The sequence below is a fragment of the Hypomesus transpacificus genome, chromosome 26, assembly GCF_021917145.1.
Source record: "Hypomesus transpacificus isolate Combined female chromosome 26, fHypTra1, whole genome shotgun sequence".
NCBI classification, from domain to species: Eukaryota; Metazoa; Chordata; class Actinopteri; order Osmeriformes; family Osmeridae; genus Hypomesus; species Hypomesus transpacificus.
The window spans coordinates 7294509-7319878 of NC_061085.1; the positions used below are offsets into that span (position 1 = coordinate 7294509).

The window sequence follows — 25370 nt, forward strand, 5'->3', positions numbered from 1 at the left end:
CACGGTCCCACACTAAAACTAAAAATACAACGGCTTAATCTAGGATCCCTTGCATTTTTGTAACTAACAAATGACGGATCACTTTCCTGTCTGGCACAGTACCATCCAGAGGAGGTTTGGAATGGAAAACGAATTGAAGAAGGCGGTTTGTCCTTATAGAAATATATGCAGTTATGCCATCTATCAGTGAATGGTACGAAACTAATGATTAATATGTGTTTATATATCTTATTTTTTCATAGAAATATATGGCACTAACTTTTCATCTTCTAAACAAATGTCACAACACAGTTGACATTCAAAGGATAAGTACTGAGAATGCATTTACAAAGCATTGAGAAGGTGTTGAGATAACACATGATGAAAGTCTGCTGAATGAGGCCATTGTATCAGGTCTGGCCCTCGTATAACATAATTCACAGTTAAAATAGGCTTCATTTTCCTCCCATAAAAAATGCGTTCCAAGGAATGGATGTTCTACTCCGCAACTGAGAGGTGGAAACAGATAGCATTTCTGTAAAGGTCATATCTTCAGCTGCAAAAACCACTATGTGGTTTTCTCAGCATAGCAAATGGGATTGAGCGATTTAAGACGCATGCATCATTTAACAGGAGATTATAGGTAGCAATACAATATATGCTTCACATTTAAAACAAACACTCTCCATGAAAAAGAAATACAGCTAAAATCCTAATGACCACTATTCACTTGCACCATTGACAACACCGTTTACGTGATACAGCCAAAGTAACTTATTTCTGTGCGTTACACAATTAAACTGCAAATTCATTGAGACCATAAGCCACGATAGAAGGCGACACATTGTTTTAACACTTTAACTAGGCAGAATACTATTTTATATTCAAAAGAAAAGGTTTGAACTATATTCTGTTTTCTATCAATGACAACACCTCAAGTTTGACATCAACATAGACTGGCGATATGGCTCCTCTTCATATTACACTATGTATACTTAATAACTTAAATGCTTCAATATATTGGCTCATGACATATTGGGATTGTCATGCTAGCTTGAACTGTTTTAAGCTTTTCAACATTCAATTTATGACTGAATCAGGCCATGTCCAATGATTGTCCAGTCCATCGTACACACTACAGAAGCGGTGAAACAGGGACTCCTTGTGGTCAATTGTTGTGACACACACACACACAGCAGAAAAAACGTAAAACAGACTGCATACACTGAACCTATTTGCTGACAGAAAATGTCCTTACAGTGAATAGGTTAAGGATATGTATTCTCATATAATAAAGGAGCAGCGTGCTCTATCATTTTCTCTAGAAGATGCTAAGAGTACTTCCTAGATCAACTATTCGTAAAACACTGGATATCCCAATGTCTACAGTTTAAAATGTGTTTTCTTTCATTCATTTTTGTTTGGTGAATTAGTGTATGTTTCATTTAATAAAGGTCATTATTCAATGATCATATGGCCGAACCAAATTAATTGTGGCTTGTACACTAATTTTGTGGAGGATGGTGGAGCCCATATGAAAACATTGAGAAATCATGATCTGTATTAATAGATAGGAATCTAACCTCTGGTCTTGTTCATTTCCAGTGCCAAATGAATGTATGTCTTAAATGACAGAATCCTGTCGACCAGATTGGATACCAAATAATAAGTCTCAAAGTCGAAAAATTCTGAAGTCTTCAATTAGTGAAAGGCATCTACTTGTATCCATTATCATGTAACATTAAGAGATCATTATTACAGAAGATAACTTTTGTTTATATTATACAAGGTTGCAGGTTGTGGTTCTGACCAGTAACAACAATGAGATGAAGGTACTCTAAAGGCCTCCGGGTTTATAATATTGACTTAGCGTAGCATCATAAAAAGCACTTTTGTTGAAACTTGTATTTTTATTTGTTGTTGTTTTTTTGACATACTTTGCAGTTTTGTTTGTTATTTTAAAGAATCACAAAAACTCTCATGAACATACATACTATTTTTGTGCATAAAGGCACTTTGGATACATAACTTAAGATAGGACATGGGAATCTGAGTATATTTTAGTCAGACCAAAAATGGAAATCTGCAGTGACATCAGTTGCAAAGCTGGCTCAGCGTTTGCAAACGGATACGGCCGTGCAAGTTCAGTGAGGAGTTGATCATTCATCTTTGGAATGAGATAATTAGCCCCAAGTAAAAACCTACCTCTCTATAAACATGATTCCTCTTAAGATACAGAGGAAAAAAACAAGAGTCAAGAAGAACGTGAGATATACCTAAAAAAGAGACACTTAAAAGCCAAACAAAGGATTTAAAAAAAGCCCCATTACATCATCTTACAGTACCCTACGGCTTTGAATTTAGGATGTTGATATTTACTCAAGAAGGTGTTTGGACTTTTTCCTGTTCATCGAAATTAATTTCCTGTTCACATTACATTTACATTTAGTCATTTAGCAGACGCTCTTATCCAGAGCGACTTACAGTAAGTACAGGGACATTCCCCCCGAGGCAAGTAGGGTGAAGTGCCTTGCCCAAGGACACAACGTCATTTGGCACGGCGGGGAATCGATCCAGCAACCTTCTGATTACTAGCCCGATTTCCTCACCGCTCAGCCATCTGACTCCCATAAATTAATTTCCTGTTCAATGTACATCCCATACTTCTAAAAAGACTTTGCTTTCAAACTGCCAAGTAAAATTGAAAGGTAATACAGCCTTGCCTCCTGAATATCAGATGTGATATCACAACAGAACGAGAACCAGTTGAAAAAAATTAAAATAAAATAACTTATTCATGCAAAACCATTCCATATTACATTGGACCCATAATACCACTTATGAGTCATTTCTTATTGACATTTTCTGTACTAGCGGCTGTTTTAAAACTGTTAGCACTCACACCTCAGGTAATTACCCCAAATGCTGAGATTTAACAAGATCTATTGTAGACAAATGGTCGTAGTTGACAAACCTTAGCATTGTAGGCTACCTGTTGCAAACATCCATAGAAGATGCTTTAAGGCAGGCATCGAACAATAATCAATGTTTTTGGCATTTTGTTAAATGGTAGAAAATATACTGTGCCTCCCTTGTAAATAATGCTTGTTACTTTGGCCGAAGGGAATATACCGTAACATCCATTTTTCTGGCAGGATAGAGGAAAGTAGCACTAGTGAGGTGTCATCCAATCAGAACACCTCAATGATCACAGCTTTTACTGGGACAAGTGGATGACGTTTTAAAACTCCAATACCAAGAACTGTAATTTAAGTAGAAAACTGCTAGTGATACAGAGTTTGCCTTCTTATTCCACTTTCCTGGTTAATCGAGTGTCTTTCTCACTGACCTTTGAGACTTATTCCGTTCTCAGGCCCGAGTTGCTTAATTCAGTCGTTGAAGTTGGTTGCGGACATGTTCTTGCAAGGGTTACACCCCTGGCTTCAATCTTTCAACCAGGCGATTGTTATCAGCTCATTGGTCGACTGATCGATGACATACACAATGTTATGTGACCTCTTGCCACTCCAGATTCGGAACTCTGTCATGCTGATGTCTGAGTTGTCATCGCAACGGTGATAGCCAACCTTGAAACCATGACATTTTGAGTAGGAAAAACAAAACAAGGTAAGAAATATGGCCTGTTTTGACCGGACGGCATGATGAATGCGTCTAGGCTGGTGTCCCAGCACCACAATAGTTCACTTTTTCATTTAGGTGTGACATGAACACTACATATATACAGTACAGGGCAGGTAATATTTATGTTCCTTTTTCATAGGGCTCCTGCAATTGGTTCACATTCAGAGTGCGGCCCCACCCACATGGCTGGCAGCTCCACCAGTAAAACGCTTGTAACCGGGCAGAGTCCCAACTGCGCCCCAGCATGGTGGGGCTAGCTACTGGGGTGGCTTCAAAGTCAGGAAGGGACATTGGGTTTGTTTGGGTCAGATAGCCTGTTGTTGTCGTCGTTTTTTCCTATGATAAATGTAATCAATGTGAGGTTTATGTGATGTACGTTAGTTTATGGGCTGTGTGTGAGGAGCCAGTTGAGTTTGGGGGTCAAACTATGGGCACGGTCGTAGCGGTTGGGTCTTCATCCAGTGGGTTTGGTTCTGGGCGGGGATTGGCGCCACGATGGCTCGAGAGTACTGGGGCGTGTGTGGGGGTGGTGATGGGAAGGTCAGCGGTGGAGACGGAGGGGAGGTCGGTGGTGGAGGGGAGGTCGATGGTGGAGGTGGAGAGGGTCTCAGGGGTGTCAGGTCCGGTGTGGAAGTGGCTGGCGGGGGGGCCGGCGGGCCCTGGGGGGCTCAGGTGGCGGGGGTCTCGGCCTGCAGGCTGGACATGCGGATCTGGGAGCTGCTCTTGCTCAGGATGGAGAGCTGCGTGCCCCCGTTCACTCCGCTGCTGGCCAGCGAAGGGTGCCGGTGCTTCAGGTCCACAGCAAAGTATCGGTTCACCGTCCAGCTGCGCCATTTCCTCTTGATCTCCGACTGCACCTTCGGGGAGATACTTCACACGGTCATTATGAATGGACCTCTCTGGAAAAGGCTCTCTCGCTCTTTCTCTCGTCGCTCGGAAACCCTGTGCAGGTTGAACTATCGGATTCCATGTCGAACGACGGAAAAAAGAGAGATTTGTGAACAAATTGTTTGTATAATAGGACTCTTACCTCTCCGTTCAGAAAGCAGTAGAGCACAGCCACGACAAAGCCCTACAGGGAGAGAAGAAGAAAGGGGTGCAAAGTGAGAGAACGAACACCCCCACCCCCTGCCTGTGATAGCGGGTTCGCTTTTACGCTGACCTACACAATCTCCCCACCCCCTCCACCCCCCAAAAAACAACCAATCAGAGAGCAGTTACCAACCTGGAAGGAGCCGAGGCCCAGCTCAAACACCAGCCTCTCTCTCTTGCTGACGTTTTCAGGGGAGAAGGCGAACACGGTGTAGTGGATCCCAAACAGAGGGATGAGCAGCAGCGTGGAGCGGGCCAGCCTCCTGCCAATCAACACACGTGACATCATCAAAAGTGGACCGAAATCGTAGAGAGCAGCACTGGTGGGAAATGAAACTGTCGCAGCCCCGTCAACAGGCTGATATAAAACATGGATCCAAAACCTTCGTCTTGAAATGCAATTCTTTCATTCCGCAAAGGAATTCACAAGTCACATTAAAGTGCACCGCCATTTACCGACTGAACCTAATATGACTTACAGGTAAATACTGGATTCATTTCCACCAATGTCTGGAGACTGCAGTTTCTGGACGAGGATGACGATGATACCGATGAAGAGGACAAAGTTGATCTGCGGAAAACGTTGCAGACGAGTTAGGTGACAATCCAGGGTTAAAGAAAACCAGAAATGCGTACAAAGTTCCAAACAATAATGCTTATCACCATGATCGAGGCCAGAACGGGTCCTTTAATCATCCACCAGATGACAGAGTTGTCATTCATGTCCCAACACCTAGGTAGCAGGTAGCAACAGGTACAGAAAATATGACTACAAAATATAAAAACGACCTGAACAATAATAAAGAATATCTGAACTTTTTCCACATGTTTACATTTACATTTAGTCATTTAGCAGACGCTCTTATACAGAGCAACTTACACAAAGTACAGGGACATTCCCCCTGAGGCAAGTACGGTAAAGTACCTTGCCCAAGGACACATCGACACATCGAATTAAACTGGCAACCTTCAGACTACCAGCCCGAGTCCCTAACCGCTCAGCCACCTGACTCCCTATGACATCTTTCCCTACTGGATGAAGAAACTCACCCTTTATCGTCAAAGTGCAGCCGGAGAACGGCCCATATGGTCACACACACTGTGGGTGTCCCTGGACGCGAAACAAGTGCAGACATGCAAGCAGAAGTGCACACGCACACATGATTACACATGACCTACATGAAACATTAGGCGAGCTTATACAAACCATCTCCTGCTTATGTTTGGACCTGATGAACTCTCACCCCAGCCAATGATGGTGTACCAGTAGAAGTATCTTCTCTCTGGGAAAAAGGTCTCCACCAGCAGGGTGAACAGGTACAAGCCCTCTATGAACAGCCAGAAGTAGTTCGATAGCACGCAGTAATGAAAGAACACCATCACTGCCTTGCACTCCACCTGCGGGGAAACAGAACATCCGGGTTTCCTGGTGGCGTGTGTGTGCGCGCGTGTGCGTGTGCGTGTGTTGGCCCGCAGGTCCTTCTCACAGTGCGTATGAAGCAGTGTTCGCTGTCCTCCTTGGCGTAAAGCACGCCGTCTTTGATGAACACCGAGATGGCTCTCAGGATGAACGACACAAACAGGTTCATGTGGATGAAGTTCCTGGTGCAATGTAGCTTCCTGTGGAGGCAACCAATCCCAGGTCAGCAAACCCCTCCACTGCAAAGCCGCCCGACGCCAACTGGTATACAGTGCTTCATTTCAAGCCGGAGGTATCTCACCTGAACCTGCAGAGAATGACCATGGCAGTTGTCAGGGAGACCAGAGAAGTGCTGTACCCAACCGTGTACAAGGCTTTCACTGACACGTAGTACATGTCCTGGAACGACAGCAACATCAACCAACTGGGGACACGACATGAGCTCGGTGATGGGCGATCAAGAGCTGCTTTATTGATCTCCAAGCAGGGTAAAGGGTCAGGGAAACGTGTTCCACGCAGTTAGTGATGCAGGAGACACTCATGGGAACAGTGACAGCCACTGTGGACCCTGGTAGAGCACAGAGGGGAGAGATACTCACTGTGTCGTTGCTGCTGTCCAAGAGACAGGCGTCCACGTAGTGAGGAAACGTTTCCGCCCATCCGAACTCTGTACAGTTCCGACTCACGGTCCCCAGCTCTGTTCACACACACACACACAGACAGACAGACAGACACACATACACGAGACACACACGTGCACCGAAAGATACAGACACACACACACAAAGACACACACACAGACAGACGGACACACACACGCAAAGACACAAGTAATATACGTAAAGGCAAACTCTGCACATCTCAGACCAGCGTACAGCAGGACGTGGAACAACAGCAACCTTGAGGTTACTGGAAAAAGCCATGTACACGAAGAGCAGCCATTGCTCACCTTCCTCTCCTTCATTGAGGAACTCGTGGAAGAGCTCGGGGCAGTTGACCTCCACCACGTCCCCCACCCTCGCTGGCTGCCAGCATGTCAGGTTATCCCACATCCATGGGCACCCTGCAGATATGACAAATAAAATATGCATGGATAAATATGCATTCGGTAAACGTACCCCTGAATCTAAACACTTTTGAAAAGTGAATGAAAACGAAACAAACAAAAACAACAACAAAACGTTTTGTTTGGCGATTCTCCTATGCCAAACCCATTTTTTTCCATCACTTCACTCAACTCTCCAGCAGGTGGCGCTCAAGCTCCATGAAGCTGATGCTCAATTGACACGCTCGCATATTCTGCACAGGAGGGAGAGGGAGAGAGAGAGAGAGAGAGAGAGAGCAGCTCTGGTAGCTGTATCTCTACGAGTGTGCGTAGCGTGATTAGATTGGTCAGGCTAGCTTGGAGGGCTGTGAGGACAGAATACAAACACACACCGAGCTGATGGGTCACAGACGTTGTGGGCTGACAGTGTGTGTGTGTGTGTGTGTGTGGGGGGGGGGGTGCTCGTTCTACGGTGGGATCGTAGCCGCAATAAGTGTGCGTCCCCACTCCGGAGGTGACCTTGCTAAACTCTCATTGATATTCACAGCCTTCCTCCGCCTCCCTCCCCAGTCCCTCCACTTGCCCCCCCACGCCCCCCGCCCCCCCATCTTCCATCCCCCAACCACCCCGACCTCCCTCTATATCTCTCAGGCTGAGCCTGCACAGTCATGATCAGGCCACACAAGAAGACCAGCGACACAGACTCCAATCCCCACAACCCTCTCTCTGTCTATCTCCCTCTCTCCCTCTCCTTCTCTCTATGTCTCTCTGTCTATCTCCCTCTCTCTCCCTCCTTCTCTCTATGTCTCTCTGTCTATCTCCCTCTCTCTCCCTCCTTCTCTCTATGTCTCTCTGTCTATCTCCCTCTCTCTCCCTCCTTCTCTCTATGTGTCTCTGTCTATCTCCCTCTCTCTCTCTCCTTCTCTCTATGTCTCTCTGTCTATCTCCCGCTCTCTCTCCTTCTCTCTATGTCTCTCTGTCTATCTCCCTTTTCTCACCTTCTGTATGTCTTTCTAACTCCCTCTCTCCTTCTCTGTCTCTCTCTCTCTTTCTCTCTCTATCTCCCTCTCTCTCTCCTTCTCTGCCTCTCTCTCTCTGGCTCTCCCTTCCTCCCGTCCCCTCTCCCTCTGTCACCATCTTGTCCTCACGTCTCATCCTCTCTCTTTCTCACGCGCACTCTCTCCCTTGATCTCTTTCTCCCTTTTGTATGCTAAAGGTCAAGGTGTCTGTGTGCTGTAAGAAGCTGACTGCAGAGAGAATGCCAATACAGTAAGTGAGATTCATAGGCGCTAGAGAAGTTGGCAATGCTCCAGAACCGATGCACAGGCTATATACATTATACAGTAAGAGGGTGAAAGGCAGAGGACCCACCCGGAGAACACTGCAGGGATGTTGCAGAGATGGACAGGGAGTGAAAGAGGGAAGAGAATGAGACAGACAGAGAGAGAGAGAGAGAGAGAGAGAGAGAGAGAGAGAGAGAGAGAGAGAGAGAGAGAGAGAGAGAGAGAGAGAGAGAGAGAGAGAAAGAGAGAGAGAAACATAGAGAGAAGGAGAGAGAGAGGGAGATAGACAGAGAGACACAGAGAGAAGGAGAAAGAGAGGGAGATAGACAGAGAGACACAGAGAGAAGGAGAAAGAGAGGGAGATAGACAGAGAGACACAGAGAGAAGGAGAGAGAGAGAGAGGAAGAGGGAGAACGGCAGAGCAGCATCTGTTCACCATGCCTTCTTTCTGTTTCTGTTCAAACAACATCAGCCTCACCAAGCAGCTCTCCCAGTATCCCCTCAGAAGGTTCCCCTCCTGTTCCTCTAACGTTGTCCTGAGCTCACCCTCCACATGGATCAACAAACACACACACACACACACACACACACACAGGACTGCCGTCTTTATCTTCACATCCAGCGTGTGCATCTATCTTCCATCTCTCTGGCGGTTTACCTTGAGGACTCTCCAGCCAAACCTCAATCTTCACAGAGAGACTGTACACACGCACACCCTGACTCCCACACAAACACACACTGTACACACAAACAGACACACTCACGCACACTAACTCCCACACAGACACACATCCTGTACACACACACACACACACACACTGACATTGTTGGTGTAGCCACATCCTTGCAGTCTTTGTACACATCTATTTTCACAGTGGCTGTGTTCCAAGCTTTAAAGAAGGACCAGCACAAAGGGTGGAGACTACAGTCCCTTCCAGAGAGGGAAGTGTGGAGTTCCATCTGGGCTACAGGGTCAGGGGTTCCAGGGTATGTCTGGAAAGCTCTGTTCTTATTAGCTGGGGAGCCTGGAGGGGCGGGAAGGGGGGCTGTGATTTCCCTTCCCTGTCAGAGAAGGCTGTCAATCACTGGCTGTCAGATCCCATTACAGTAAAGCGTCAAAACAAGATGGCCCACACCATGGAGCTAGATATGATTTCTGTCTCTCTTGAGTTTACCATTCCACACAAGCTGTCTATCTCTCTCTATGAATACAAATATACATACAGTATACATATACTGTACATATTTATATGTATCTATAAAGTATGCATATATATATATTGATAAATATATTGATATAAAGAGAGAGAAACAGGTGAGAGAGAGAGAGGAGGGAGAGAGAGAGAAAGGAGGGAGAGAGAGGGTGGAGAGAGCGAGAACGAGAGGGGGGAGAGAGAGGGGGGGGAGAGAGGGGAGAGAGAGAGGGCGAGAGAGAGGGGGGAGAGGGGGGAATAGATAGATAGACACTGTTGATGTTCCTAGCCAAATGCACTGAAAAGCATTTCAGTATATTGCTGTAAGTGCAAAACAAATTTGGGAAATAATCTCTGAAAGCTTTTGAGACACCATCTCCTATCATGCTGCTCTTAAAATGTTTTCTCAAGGTGAGCAGAGGAATGTTTGGCGAACGTGAACAACAAGGCAAGACCGAGAGGGAGAACAGGATAGGAATATTAACGTTATATTTCAGATGTATGAGGCAACATGATAATACACTTTTATAATGGTGTAAATAGTCTTTCTTGGGCCATCCCTGTTTCTCTTTTGGTCTTGCTTTTTTTTTCTTTCTCACACACGCACACACACACACACACCATACACACTCTTTCAAAGGCGAAGCAGTGTAAGCTAACTAACGATCTATGTTCAGGTTCTTGTAGTGTGGGGTCAGAGTCAGTGGAGCAGAGTGTGTACGCTAATTCTGAGTATTGTATCATTTTCTCATTAGCCTGCTGCAGTCTCCGATCTAATTATGCTTCGTGTCTGTTTGATTTGTTTTCCTATTTCTCTCTCGTTCCTGAAAGAATTGTGAACCGACACAAAACAAAGGAAAACAGGAGGAACCAGGACCGAAAGCTAGCGTTGGCGGCTAAATGGACTACGTTCTCATCCGCTAACGTGCGGTGATTAAAATGACTTGCTGCAGCTTAGCGCTGCATGATCAATGGCGCTAGGCCGCTAACCAAAACAAAGTGCTACATCAATTTTTAATCAGAAAATGTGTTAGCCCGTCAATCTGGTCCGCCACAGAAAAATAACCACAAGAGAAACCCACAAAAAGTGAAACGATGGTCATAACACATACATTGTACTGTACAACACACACACACACTCACACAGAGAAGGAGAGCTGGACGTACCGAACTCTGGGTCGTTTCCGGGGTCGTCTGAGGTGATCCTCTCCATGCATTTCTCTTGCTCTAGCTTGAGGATGCAGTCTGATTGCACTGAGTGAAGACCTGGTATCTGCAATACGACGCACACGCCCACACGTATGCACACACAGCCATATGCACACACACACACACACACAGACACACACAGGAGTCAAAGATCCAAACATCATACCTCCACTCCAGACAGAGAAAGAAGCTAAAAAAAACATTTCATTAACACCTCCTTCTCATCCTGCCAAGAGGCAAAACACACACTCTCAGGTCAAGGTCACACTCCACTGTCCCAAACCGTCACAGTCGACTCAAACACGTCGGTCCAGGACGAGAACAGTCCAGCCGACTGGGCTGGAGAGGTGTGAAGGAGAGTGGAGCAGGAGACCCCAGCAGAGCCCAGCCTGCCTGCCTGCCTGCCTGCCTGCCTGCCTGCCTGCCTGCCTGCCTGCCTGCCTGCCTGTCTGCCTGCGCGGGGTAGGGGGCACGGAGGTCGCCGTCTGAAGATCGACCCCACCACCACCACCCGCACCACGCCCCCCCCCCTCCCCCCCCTCACTCCCCTCCCCCCTCCTACGGGGTCTCGAAGCCGGGCGGGTGGCAGGAACCGATTGTGGTGTGGGGGGGGGGGAGGGGTCGGCGTCGCTGCACTGGAGCCAGACCCATCGGGAGATGGGAACGGGGGGGTGGAGGGGGGGGAGCAGGGGTGGGTGGAGGGGGTAGGTGCTTTATGAGGCATGGCGCCGTGGGGGAGCTCCCACCGCGTTCAGCGGGCTGCCGGCACCAGCGGTCTGACGCTGTGAGGCCCCCCTGGCCTGGACGAGTAGGGTCGAGGCCCGAACCGGCACCACACGAGCACTTCTGTGTGGGAGCTTGACATCACTATAAACTGAGTAACCTTGGCAACAACAACAACATCCCAAATCACAAATGTATATAAAAAGACCCACCACTGACTAAACAGCCCTGTATTGTAGTCAAAAAGTTATTTCATTTTTCATATACATATTGATATGACTAGGCAAATGTATAACTGCATACTCTCCATGCACTGGTGGGTGGTAAAGAGGTGTCTTTGGAGAAGCTAAGGGGTGTTGGCATAGGTAGTGTGGAGCAGTGTGTGTGTGTGTGCGTGTGTGTGTGTGTGTGTGTGTGTGTGTGTGTGTGTGTGTGTGTGTGACGGCGACAGCTTAGCAGCTGGAGCTGAAACGAGGCGCCAGAGCAGGGTCATGTGACCGGGTCTCCTGTGACTGATTATATCACTGTCTGCTCATCCTGGATCACAATACTTCACTTTAATTAGATCCCAACGTGTATGCCTGAACCCTGTGTGTGTGTGTGTGTGTGTGGGTGTGTGCGTGTGCTGGTGTGTGCTGGTGTGTCTGCATGTATGTGTGATGAACACAAGTAAATGTTAGCATCGATCCCCCCCCCCAAACAAAATGAGAACCAGTCTCACTGCTTGTGTCACAAATTTAAGGTGAGACAAATCTTTGTAAATCAGCTTGAATGACTGAAATCTTGCCTGCAATGCATTCAAATCAACAAAAGACTGTTCAGAACATTTACAACTCTGTCAGGGCAATTCCCTTTGTCAGGCCTGTTCAACAATCCCAGAGTGATCTTTAACCGATGCAGACAGTGTGTCGGCTAATTGCCCTGGATCAAGACTTGAGCCTATCCTTATATGTAGCGTCTAACTATTGTCACGCTAGCTTGCGGATGGTACTGAGGACTGAATATGCCCCGGAGAGAATATAGTGACACCAGTAGTCCCAGTCTGAATAACTGGCCTTTTATGGTCAATACAAGTGTAACAACTTTATTTATTATAAACAATTCTGTTGATGCTGTGAATCCATTTTGTTCACACATTCTCAGTCTGATTCTGTATGTGTTAATTGGTTGTTTGTTTTGTTTTTTCTTATGAAACGAACACAAATACACACAGCAATAAATGCACACACACGCACACGCACACACACACACGTACCCACACACAGTTCTGCTATAGACTGTCAATCATGCAGAAAATGAAAAGAATTCATTGTGCACAGAGTCATAATAGTCATAATAGCTATGACGCAAGTCTGTCTCCCCCCCCCCTCTCTCCCTCTTCTTCTCTCCATCAGACTCTCTCTCTCTCTTACTCTCTCTCACACACACACAAACACACACGCCGACAAAGGGGAGTTTATTGGAGATGTATCCTCTCCGCTAATCAGCATTGTGGTTGCTAAGCAGCAGGTATGGCGTTAGAGATGGGAGATGAGAGGACAGCTAGGGCCGTGTTGCGAGAGGAGCGAGGCTTCTTGAATTAGACATTACTTCAGATTAGTGTCTAAACACCATTAGAGGAGACGTGTTCCTGTAAACGTCCCCCCCTCCTCTCGCTCTGTCTCACGCACATTCGCTCTCCCTCTCTCCCTCTGTGCCTTCCTTCTCCTGTGTGTGCCTCTCTCTTTCTGTCTGTCTGTCTGTCTGTCTCTCTCTCTCTCTCTCCCTCTCCCTCTCCCTCTCTCTCTCTCTCTCTCTCTCTCTCTCTCTCTCTCTCTCTCTCTCTCCCTCTCCCTCTCCCTCTCTCTCTCTCTCCCTCTCCCTCTCTCTCTCTCTCTCTCTCTCGCTCTCTACACCGTCTCTATCTCTCTCCAGCCACCCCCCCCCAAGCCCTCTCTCTTTTTCTTTCTCATAATCAAATCACGTTGGCCAGATCCCCTAGATCTCTCGCGGATACTATTCTTTTGTGGGAGAACATTCAAGGGCCGGCGTGCGTGTGCAGCCGTGCGTGTCACCTCTGGATTACAGGAAGTGTTTCATAAACTGGAGTTGGCTGTTCATCTTGACGGGGGCAGGTCAGACCCCGTCTAGCTCTCTTTTTTTTAGTCCTCTCCTTCCTCCGCCCCCATCCCTCCATCTTGTGTGTTATGCTCTAAGTGCTTCGTTTGGCTTTGTTTCTACTAGGAGCACTTTGGTAGACCCTTGTGGTGTGTAAATGTGTAATGAAAATACATTTGATTGATTGATTGATTGTCCTCTTTCAGATTCACCCCCCTCTCTTCTCCCCAGTTTTTTTCTCCTTCACAGAAGCACTTGAGTTGAGGCTCCTCATTTATAACACATGTATGACTCTCTCTCTCTCCCTGTCGGCCTCGCAGCAACCCAGATCTCTGCTCCATCTCTATGGCAGCAATACAGTATCCCTGCATGCATTATCTCCCTCCCCTCCTTCTCCTCGCTCTGTCTATCCCTCTCTCTCTCTCTCTCTCTCTCTCTCTCTCTCTCTCTCTCTCTCTCTCTCTCTCTCTCTCTCTCTCTCTCTCTCTCCCTCTCCCTCTCTCTCGCTCTCTCTCTCTCTGTCTCTCTCTCCCTTTCTCTCTCTCTCTCTCTCTCTCTCTCTCTCTCTCTCTCTCTCTCTCTTTCTTTCTGTCTCTTTCTTGCTTCTCTCTTCGTTACTCTCTCTTCAACATACACAAACGCACACACACACACACACCTACACGAATGCACCCACACACACACAAGCCCCCTCGCTCTTTCACACAATGAAAGCCAACTTCTCCGTACAAACATAGCCGCTGCAGCACTCAAATCCTCAGCCAACGCTTCACTCTGAAAAGACAGTGACTCATAGCCAACTATTGTCAAAGGAACATTTGCACATAATTTGATATCTGGAATGCAGAGGGGAGAGGAGGGCAGTGGAGAGAGAGTACCCAGACCAAGTATACCATATAGTATTATGGTCTCTCATCCCTATTCCATACAGTTGTACACCTTTGAGAAGAACTTTAGCTGTCATTCTAATGCAAAGCTTTGCGTATAACATTCTTGCAACAGGAAATAGCATGTTAAAAAGTAAATACAAATGTGACAGCTTTTCCAATAAAGCTCACAGTAATGTAACAGTATATAATAAGATATACAAATAAACCTATATGGTTATATAATCTTCTATTGGAATGCTGAGATTGATTAGTGTTTAGTGGAAAAACTAAATCAGCTTATTATATGGCAATTAATCAATTAGCAACAAACACACACATGTTCAAACGTTTATGGACAATCACACACGCAATAAGGTGAACATGGTTATGATGCTGCGTTTGTACGGAAACGTGCAACTGTAGCCCGACACAGGCGGAATTGAAATGTATAATTAAGGTGTGTGTGCGTGTGTGTGAGAGATAGAGAGAGAGATAGAGAGAGAGAGATTGAGAGAGAGAAAAAAAAGACAGACAAACAGAGAGACAGAGAAATGAAAAGAAAGAGATATCTCTGATGTGGAGAGGTGAAGGTGAACGCGGGGCATCAGAGCAAATGGCGGTACCAGTCCCAGCTCCATGAAAACCACGTATCTCGGTCGTAAAGTGTTTACACCATCCCAACCCTGCAGTCAACCCTGCACAGGTTATCCACGAGCGCCGGCCCATCTGAGGCCTGTTTTGACTTTGTCAATCACTCTCCACTCAACCTTTCATCAAAGCCTGCCTTTCCCCCCCAACCCACATTGCACTACCCCCTCTATATCTACTAGGCAACCTTGCAAAGACAAGACAAGGATTCCTGGCGTGTGGCACTACACAAACAGGGCATCAACAAACCAAAAACACCCATCTTAAATTGGGAACAACTTCTGTCTTAAAACGAATGGACGCCAGTCCCGCTGACAGATTGTTCCCTGGACGTTGTGACCAAATATAGTGTCGGCAAACAGCTTACCATGGCCAGGAGGAGGACGAAGGGCAGGAAGGACACTGCGCTCATAGCGGCGGACATTTTCTTTCCCCTCTGACTCAGGACTTTCCTCCAATCAGATGTCCAGGAGAGGGCTGGGGGATTGACAGACCGAAGAGGATGCTGGTCAGCTTTCTCTGCTCACCTTGGGATCTGAAAACACAGATTCATAGGGGACAAACATCAATACACACAATTGCTGGTCGAGCAGGTCTAAGTCATGAACCAGCCTGGACAACAATTTTGTGACATAAAAACACAAACATACACACACGTACACGCCGATCCACACATTCTGCCATGAAGTCAACCCATGCTGGTTTTGATACGTTGTGTAGGAGTGTTTTGGCTTGCAAGGATGGGGCTCTTTTGGTGTCAAGAAAGAACACCAGACAAAAGATAAGTGACGTTTCCATGGCACTGTAGCAAAGCTAATCAAAAAGCTTTTTTGGTCACAGCTTGTCCTTAGATTCAAAGACATTTGTGCGCTTGTGTATGTGTCTCTCCAGTATATATGTGTGTCAACCATCCAATGCATCGATGTGTCTATCCACAGCATGTGTGCGAATGTGTGAGCGTGTGTAGATGCCACGTGCGTGTGAGTGTACGTGCACGTGCTAAGCGCTATCGGATGCGTAGCCACAGAAAAGATCCCACACAAAATCCCAACGCTAGCCCTTTCACGAACACCGTTCATCTCCTTGCGAGGGGGGCAACTTGGCTTCCAGTACCCGACGAGCACTGCCAGCGCCCCCCCCCCCCCCGCCCGCCCCTCCTCCTCTTCCTCCTCCCGTTGTCAACGGCAACAGCTGAGGGCACGGCGGAGTCTTGGACCGAGGCTGGGCCACGTGCGACTGTGCCACCGTCACCAACCTCCTGCTCCTCCAGAGGACCCCGGCCTCGCCGCCACCCTCTCTTCAGCCTCACTCTCAAACATTGGGAGTCAGATGGCTGAGCGGTGAGGGAGTCGGGCTAGTAATCAGAAGGTTGCCGGATCGATTCCCCGCCGTGCCAAATGACGTTGTGTCCTTGGGCAAGGCACTTCACCCTACTTGCTTCGGGGGGAATGTCCCTGTACTTACTGTAAGTCGCTCTGGATAAGAGCGTCTGCTAAATGACTAAATGTAAATGTAAACACCCGAGTCTGTCTATTGGTGATACCATGAGGTTTATGGAAGCGGTTTAGAGTGAAGGCCTGTTTTACTGTTGGCATATATGTCTGGGTTTAAAGGCAGGGTATGTCATGTTGTTGAGAAGCACTTTTTTTGGACGTCCTGAAAGCACCCTAAAAGTAAGTGTTTCAGGAGAAGTGGAGGAAGATGTGCAGGATCACTGTGAAAGAGGCTGGGGTCCAGCATGTTCTGGAGTGAATAATAACTGCAGTAGTTCTTCCCCTCGCGCAGAAAGACAGTGGAAAGCACTGCAATTTTTTCAGCTCTGAGGAAGGATTGTTTCACGTCATTTCTTGTCGTTGGCTGAAAAGTACAGAGATGGAATCTCAAGCTACTGTAGCCCAGAAGTGATTATGTGTGTGTGTGCGTGTGCGTGTGTGTTGATTGATAGCAAAGCCAACGTAAAGAGTGAGCATGTGTTTTTTGTGGAAACAAGTCAAAGTTTGTGTGTGCCTGTGTGTGCCTGTGCATGTCTGTGCCTGTCTGTTTTTCTTTGTGTGTGTCAGCGTGTGTACGTGTAAGTACATGTGTGCATGCATGAGTGAGTGTGTGTGTGTGTGTGCATGTTTAGCAGCTGCTCGGAAGGCTTTCTTGACTGTAATCAAAGGGCGTAATGAGTCTCAGTGGCTATTACAGCCCCTAGTGACGCCCTGAGTGTGTGATCTCTCTCTCTCTCTCTCTCCCACACACACACAAACAAACACGCACACGCCATGACATCTTGAGAGATTCAAAGGCCGCATTCTCGAAAAAAAAAAAAGGGGTTCCCAACGTTGGTTTGATAGAGTAGCCATTATGTCACTTCTGACACTGGCTTCTGTGTGTTTTTCTTGCTCCCTCCCTCCCACCTTTGCTGCCTCCCTCCCTCCTTCCCTCTCCCCCTATCTCGCTCCATCTTTATCTAGCTCTCCCTCTGAGAGAAAATCTTTACCAACCCTCCTCCTGCTCTTCGCGAGGGGAAGAGGCTTCCCCACAGAGCAAAGAGGCAGCTATCAATAACCCCCCCACCACCCGCCCCCCTCTTTTGCCCTCCCCCTCCCCGACCGTCCTCGCGCCGGTTGCCCTCTCCCCCCCCCCCCCCACACCAATCACAGAGGCGCGAGTCCGTCTCGCCCGCGCGTGAAACGCCCCCGCCCGGCGCAAAAGGCGAGGAGAGAACGAGGACCTTGTGACTCGCGTGTGCACGTGCGCGCGGCCTTTGATGTGTCCCGTAACGTGCATCGTTCGAGGAGTAGCAGCTGTTGGGGGGCCGAGCGCACAGGCATGCTTAAGCAGACCCTCTACGCATGCCCACCAACAGGTCCCCACCTCCACTTCATACATACACACACACACACACACACACATGCAAACATTCCCCTTCTCCCAGGGCTGGCCCTCAGTGAGGGGTGGTAGTCACTGTCCTTTCCTGTGAGCTACAAGAGATTTGCCATTTTTGCAAGCCCCCAAGCAAGGACAAAATCCTCTCATGATGTGATAGACAATAACAAATAATTAAAAAAGAATAAACAGTACTACGCTTCAATGCCGGCATATTTACAGTAAATGTAAACTTCCATCGTGGCAGCCAGAAGAAAGTTGTTTCTCAAGTGGATAACTCTCCTCCCTCCAATCCAGCTTTCACCAAGAATCATCTTAGAGCATGTTGCTAATCCAGGACTGGGCTGGCTAATGCCCAGCCAATCCTTGGGTAAGTCACCGAAGTCCACGGCTCTATATTTAGCCTGAGGAATTATGAGAGGAATTAACATACAGAGACATAACTCCATCTTCATTATTAATAGGGAGAGAGACAGACAGAATGAGAAGAAGTCGAAAGAAACAAAGAAAGAAAGGGAAGGTAGGAGAGACAGAGAGAAAAGGGGGGCAGGAGAGAGAGAGAGAGAGAGAGAGAGAGAGAGAGAGAGAGAGAGAGAGAGAGAGAGAGAGAGAGAGAGAGAAGAGAGAATCAAAGCTGCCCTGGTTTCTCGCTCCCATTATGTCTCATTTTCCCAGAAGTCATCAGAGGGTTGCAGAAGTGTGGGGACCCTGAGGAAAAGACACCCTAGACAAAAACAACGCCAGCCAACCCCACTCATTCAGCTGGGCCACGTTGGCCAGGGTGGCATGACAAAATCAGTGCGTACGAGTAAATAAAAGAAGGGGGGGGGGTGAACGAAGGGGAGGGTGGGAGGAGATCTCAAGAGAAAAACCCGCCCCTCAAAAACGACATAATCGTGCGCAGCAGTCTAAACTTGCAATGTTAATACCATTTTTGGATTAGCAATAGCAACAATGGTAATAGTAATTGTCACAGTCACATTGAAGAGATGCCGCTTCTTTTTATTTGGCGGGGGGGGGGGCTGGGGCGGTAGAGATCACGACTAGACGCGGAAGTGCCAGGATGTAGGGGCCCGAGAAGTCAAGGGCCCCAGAGGTGGAGCTAAACACTCAACTGAACGCTGTGTGGATCTTAGAGGCACTGTGATCTGTTGAAGGGGCTTCGAGTGACCTATGAAGGCGTAGCTGCCCAAAGTGGTGTTTAGGAGTGATGGTCTGTTGTGTGTGTACACACACACACACACACACACACACATACACACTGGAACACACACACCTCCTCACTAAAGGGAAGGAAGGATGCGATACTGATGAGAGACACGGCGCAAACCGCTGACATGCACACAGCCTCGAAAATAAAATAAATATTCCTCATTTGAGGAAGTGTCACTCTTTGTCTGCATGTGCAAGTTAGGCCGTGCTAAAACTGGGCCTTGTGCCTAATGTTCCGGACCAGTCTCCTCCTCTGAGCTAGAGCAGCCAGCAACACTGTTAAATGGCCCATTTAGATCTTCTCAATCTCACCAGAGAGCCGAACTCTTCAAAAAGCAGGCCTTTCCTCTTAAACTTCCACTTTAGATCGTAGCCAGAAGAGGCGTTCAAATGTTTACCAGTAGGGCCTAACATGGTACCGTACATGCCATGGTTGTGAGTTATTGGCTGCGACACAACACACAAGAGATGACTGAGCTCCGAGCAGCAGCTTTTTATCGCCATAGGTGGGAGCTTAAGAAGACACCGCCGCAACACACGCTGGCATGCAGGCAGACACATGGAAACACGCGCGGACACGCCGACGTACCGTTCACACTATTTGACAGCCCGCTGCCTTTGTGACAGCGGCGGGATGAAAGTCCACCGAGGACGCAGGCCTATCTGGTGGAAGCAGGAGATGAGGAAAGAAAAGATCATCCCCCCACTCTGTTAAGTCTGAAACACTCACGCGCCAGGGGAAGGGAGCCGAGAAAACACTGTGAATGTTTCCGATGAACAGGCAAAAAGGACAGATGGAAATGTCATTTCCTTCAGGAAGGAATATTAACAGGAAGCGTAGAGGCTGTCTCTTAAGGTGTTCCTAAAGGGTGACTCAATGATCATGGTTGGTGTTGTTATAGCGATCATAAAATAAATGTATTCTCAAAATGTGGAGAGCTTTAGGGACAGATTAGCATTAAATGGCTATTTATATAGACAATGGTTCAACATGTTAAGACATGTAAGACATGCATTGAGTAAACATATTAATAGTGCACTCATTACTGCAATTAATTTAAAAGGTAAGGTCGAAAACTTGTTTTTTAAATCATTGATGAAGGTGAGTGCGTGTTGGGGTGTGGTATAGCCCACTGTATTGCAGCTATAGGATAGTCAACGTATTCTGAAAGGGCCAATGGACTGCAACAGATACTGTTAAGACATTATCTTTGTCTCAGAATAATGATTTCAGTCTGGATTTTTTTTCGAGATACAAAGTGCATGTTGAAATAGTAGCATTTAATTTAGCGGAGGACTTGATTAACGAGAGAAGACCTGTGCATTAGCCTATTATATTATTCCCATTTTCAATACTGTGATAGCACATGCTTTAACCTCGAAGCAAATAATTAACTATTCAATTGAATTTCTTAATCCCTAAGAGATTTAACACAAACACCTTTGCATCATATTTTTTGCACGCACTGATAACTGTGAAATCTGGGCAAGATATGTCTGGTTTCTTCTCACAATGCATTTAACAAACAGCGTCTAATAGTGCAAGCTGGTCATAATTGATCAAGAATAGCATACCCTACATGCTTCCATCGATTACCCAATTCAGATTCCATTTTAGGGCTGTTATAATGAGAAATACATCTTACCATCACAGCGGAAAGAACGGCTCAACTTGACACCCCTCACAGGTGTTGGGAGCGGGTAGCCGATGGGAATGGGATAGGCTACTCAGCTTCTGTAGAGAAGGACTGATGCACTCTCGGACTGATAGTGAAAACAAACTCCCCCGTGGCTGAGACGAAAACTTGGTGAGCGTAGCAGGTATAAAACCGAGACCGTTCAGAGACGATACATGTCTCCAGTCCGAAGGGGAAAAGCGAGAGACTTCACTGTACGGGAGATAAGACACATTTACCGCAGATTTCTGCCGTGTTTGATAAAGATACCACGGAATTATCACTGTCGTTGATATTTCATGCCATTCCGTTGCCCTGCAGTAAACCGCAAGTAGTCACGCCGACCGCTCGGGAAGTATGCGCCGCGCATTTAAACTAAACATCTCTCCCTCACTCTCTTTCTTCTCTCTCTCACTCCCTTTCCTCTCTCTCTCTCTCTCTCTCTCTCTCTCTCTCTCTCTCTCTCTCTCTCTCTCTCTCTCTCTCTCTCTCTCTCTCTCTCTCTCTCTCTCTCTCTCTCTGTCTCTCTCTCTGTCTCTCTCTCTCCTTCCCTCTCTCTCTGTCTAGCTCGCTAGCTCGCTTTCTCTTTCACTCGCTTGTTCACTGAGACAGATCACTGCTACAGAACAGCTGAGCAGTGAGGCTTGTAGTAACCAACAACCGCAAACACATGCTACTACACCCCCCTCCACACGCACACACACATACCACACAAGTATAATATTTCAACCTACCCACAAAGTCATGTTCTAACACATACCTGCACACACGTTTGCACCGATAAAATAGTTAAGAACAATACCAAATAATACAATGACGGCATTGAATGGGCCAGAATTACATCATTTCCACCAACCTTCAAAACGCCATTCATAATACCGCAACTAACTTCTGATTCTGTATAATCAACTGTTCATTGTTGTGCTCAGGTTGTTTACTCTTTAGAAGAAAGTGTCAAAGGGTTAGGCTGACCAAAATACAAATGATTCATTACATGATGAATGAAATGCTCAAATGATAAAATAAATGCTCAAATGATAGCCTCATTTTGTATCACACGCAATAGTATAAATGCCAATCGACTTTCAAAAGTAACCGCATAAGTGCATTTTGATATTCCAGTGCCATGGAATCAAATGGAGACGATTACGAACGTTACATGGGTTGGCTACTTGACAGTGAGACAGAAATGAGCCACCCACCAGCCTACTCTCTCAGATACTAGCTCTAGTGTGGATGTTTGTTCAAATTTCGGAGGAGACTAGCTTCATGGAACAGGGGGTAGGCCTATGTACAGAACGAGCGGGACCTCGATGAGAAGATGAAACGTGGATTGGGAAGGTGCGTGTGTCTCTTTAAGCGGAAATACGCTGTCTGGAAGACAGTGTCATGAAGATGTTTAACAGGAATATACAGAGATTTCGACCACATTATGACCGCTATGAAATGCTTTTTGTCCTTCGTTCGCCACCAAAACCGTGCTAACCCTCAGAGGCGTGGCCCCTTCAAGAACCCTGAAGGTGTCCTGTGGTATCCGGCACCGAAACACCAGCAGCAGATCCTTCAAGTCCTGTAAGTGATCTGAAGCCAACAGTGGATCGGACTGGTCGGTCCAGCACATCCCAGAGATGCTCAATCTGATCTGGGAGGGGATCTCAGAGGCCAGGGTAACATTTTACATTTATGCATTCAGCAGATGCTTTTATCCAAAGCGACTTTCAAGAGAGAGCTTTACAAAAGAGCATAGGTCACGGATCATAACAACGAAGTAGTCCCAAACATTGCAAGCAGCCCAAACATGAAGCATACATTGTGAAAAACTAAACAAGTGCCAAGGGAAGACCCAGAAGAGTATGCCGTTATACAAGTTACAAATTAAAACAACATGAACCCCAAAATGTGCAAGACTGTACCTGTAGAAGAACAATCAACAGTAAAATATTTCAAGAGTTCAAGAGTTAATTTCGTTATAATTAACTTACAAGAGCAACAAGTCTCTAAATAAGAGTCATTGTGATCCTGGAAGAAACTAACATCAGGTCCAATCAAGCATTCCTAAGTGCCGTTGTACTCCCGGAACAAGTGTGTCTTGAGCCTTTGTTGAAGGTGGGGAGACAGTCAGTGTCCCTGATGGAGGTGGGGAGACAGTCAGTGTCCCTGATGGAGGTGGGGAGATGGTTCCACCATTCGGGGGCCAGGCAGGAGAAGCGCTTGTGTTGGGACCTTGACCTTTGAGGCTCACATCAAACAGCTGTGTAAAACCTCCTTTTTTCACCTCAGAAACATTGCCAAAATCTGTCCCACACTCACTTTAGTAGATACAGAAAAGCTTCGCCTTCGTGTCTTCCAGGCTGGACTATTGCAATGCCCTCCTCATCGGGATCCCTGGCAAAAGCCTCCAGAAACTGCAGTATATCCAGAAAAGTGCTGCTAGGATTCTAATGAGGTCGCGCAAGCATGACCCCATCACCCCCATCCTCAGGTCACTCCACTGGCTTCCTGTCTCATTCAGGATTGAGTACAAGGTCTCCCTCCTCACCCATCAGTGTCTCCGCGGGAATGCCCCCCCCCCCTCCCCCCACCTCAAAGAACTTCTTACCCCACAAACTTCCACACGGACCCTCTGATCTGTTGAAAAACATTTTCTGAAACCACCAAGGACTAAGCTGGGTACCATGGGAGTTCGGGCTTTCTGCTCAGCCACTCCCACTCTGTGGAACGCTCTCCCTGATCACCTGAGGACACCACAGACTGTGGATGCTTTTAAACGTGGCCTCAAAACCCATCTTTTTAACTTTGGTTGATTGACTCTTTTATTCTGTCCTATTTTCTTTTTTAGTCAACATGATTTTTTTTCGCCCTTTCTTGTTTTTAATCTGTAGCACTTTGACATTTTAGTTAATATTAAGTGCATTATCAATATTATTATTTATTATTATTAACACTTCTTTATGTTCCTCAAACCATCCCCGAACAATGTATGCAGTGTGCCAGGGCACATTATCCTGCTTAAAGAAGCCAAGGCCGTCATGGAATACCATTGCCATGAAGAGCTGTACCTGGTCTGCAACCTTGTTTAGGTAGGTGGCACTTGTAGTAAGACTGACTTAATTTGAGGTAAAAAAAAAGTTGGCCACCTCTCCCCCTGGCTAAACCTTGCGGTAAGGGCTCAGTTGCTATGCTAGCAATCTGTTAGTAGGTTACGTCATTATTCTTAGCATAATAATATATTTTTGGGATTGCTCCATTGACAAGCGTTCACTTCCTTGAATGCGGGTACTCTGTTTAGAAGTTTAAAACTATTGGATCTGCCCAGAGCCACTCTGGATCTGCCATAACCAACAAGTGTTCGCCTTAGCCAACTCCTCCACCACTAATGGAGCTAGCTGGAAAATCAAACTTTTCCCGAACCCGGTGGGGAGGAGAGCCACAACATCATGGCCACCAACAAAACTCTGCAAAGATTGTTCTTGCTCCGACTTCAACTTTTGGATATTTGGCAGCGTTGCCACAACGGACCGAATGGCTTCCCTTGCATCTTTCTCCACCACCATTACTGAACTACAACTCAAACTAGTGCACAACATCAACATCATCATTCTCAGCCACTCCCTCTGTTCGCTGATTGTACCTACAAAACGTTGATTTGAAAAATCGGACTAATATGCTGAAATCCCAGACCTAGTATAGAAGCAAAATGAAAATCGAGCGGAAGTACGTAGGAGGGCAGAGCTAGGCTACTGTTGTAATATACTAAAACATCAATATTTAAGCATTTCATTCATCATTTGAGGATTTTGAAGTCAGGATCAAAAAAGTTCATAACCAGCACCATGGACAGCACCAGTCATAGCATTTGCTTGCAATGCATCTTGAATTGAAAACACGTGATTGGTGTCTCATAGTCACCAGCATGTTTCTGACTGATTGTATGATTCACTTAAATAAGCCACAACATTTTTATATTCCCTGCAGTCAATTTGAAGTTGAACTACTTTGCAGGTATAACCATGAGAAAGTACAATCAACTTATGCACCCCATTCATTAATATATACACAAACCCTTTACACTCAATCCCATGTCTGAAATTTCATTGGGATTTCTGAAACCCAAACCTCAGTGACCTTTACAGGGATAATCGTTTAAGTGTCAATTGTGATGACGCACAAACGTGGGAGGAAGAACAGAGCTTTAGAAAAGTGTGTCTAAAAATACGTTCCATCTGATGGACACGAGCGCTCGATTTCTCTGCTGGAGAGGGGAAAACAAGGAACAGCTGATGTCTTAGAGAAGTCATACACAACCCCAGCCTCTGCTGCCTCAGAGGAACCAGGTGGGAGGCTATGACAGACCAGTGTTGCCAGTGCCAAAAGAAGACTTCAGGAAGAAAATAGGGCTGCCTCCATA

At 46.6% G+C, this 25370-nt stretch overlaps 1 protein-coding gene across 3 annotated transcripts; it reads right to left on the minus strand.

Moving 5' to 3' along the window:
* Positions 1-2536: 2536 nt before the first annotated feature.
* On the minus strand, positions 2537-21417 carry adcyap1r1b (adenylate cyclase activating polypeptide 1b (pituitary) receptor type I). 3 transcript variants are annotated; one of them, XM_047049849.1, is made up of 14 exons: positions 20933-21417; positions 15568-15735; positions 10822-10927; positions 7083-7196; positions 6733-6830; positions 6435-6532; positions 6201-6333; positions 5958-6111; positions 5764-5824; positions 5377-5446; positions 5193-5284; positions 4847-4976; positions 4652-4693; positions 2537-4491 (listed from the first exon to the last, which is right to left on the minus strand). In XM_047049849.1, the coding sequence occupies exons 2-14, from the start codon at positions 15622-15624 to the stop codon at positions 4042-4044; spliced, it is 1605 nt and encodes a 534-aa protein (XP_046905805.1). In that variant the 5' UTR covers positions 15625-15735; positions 20933-21417; the 3' UTR covers positions 2537-4041. The 3 variants fall into 3 exon arrangements, with proteins under 3 accessions (XP_046905805.1, XP_046905806.1, XP_046905807.1); XM_047049851.1 differs by having other exon boundaries at positions 4209-4478; XM_047049850.1 differs by lacking the exon at positions 20933-21417 and having other exon boundaries at positions 15568-15766.
* Between the last annotated feature and the right edge of the window lie 3953 nt (positions 21418-25370).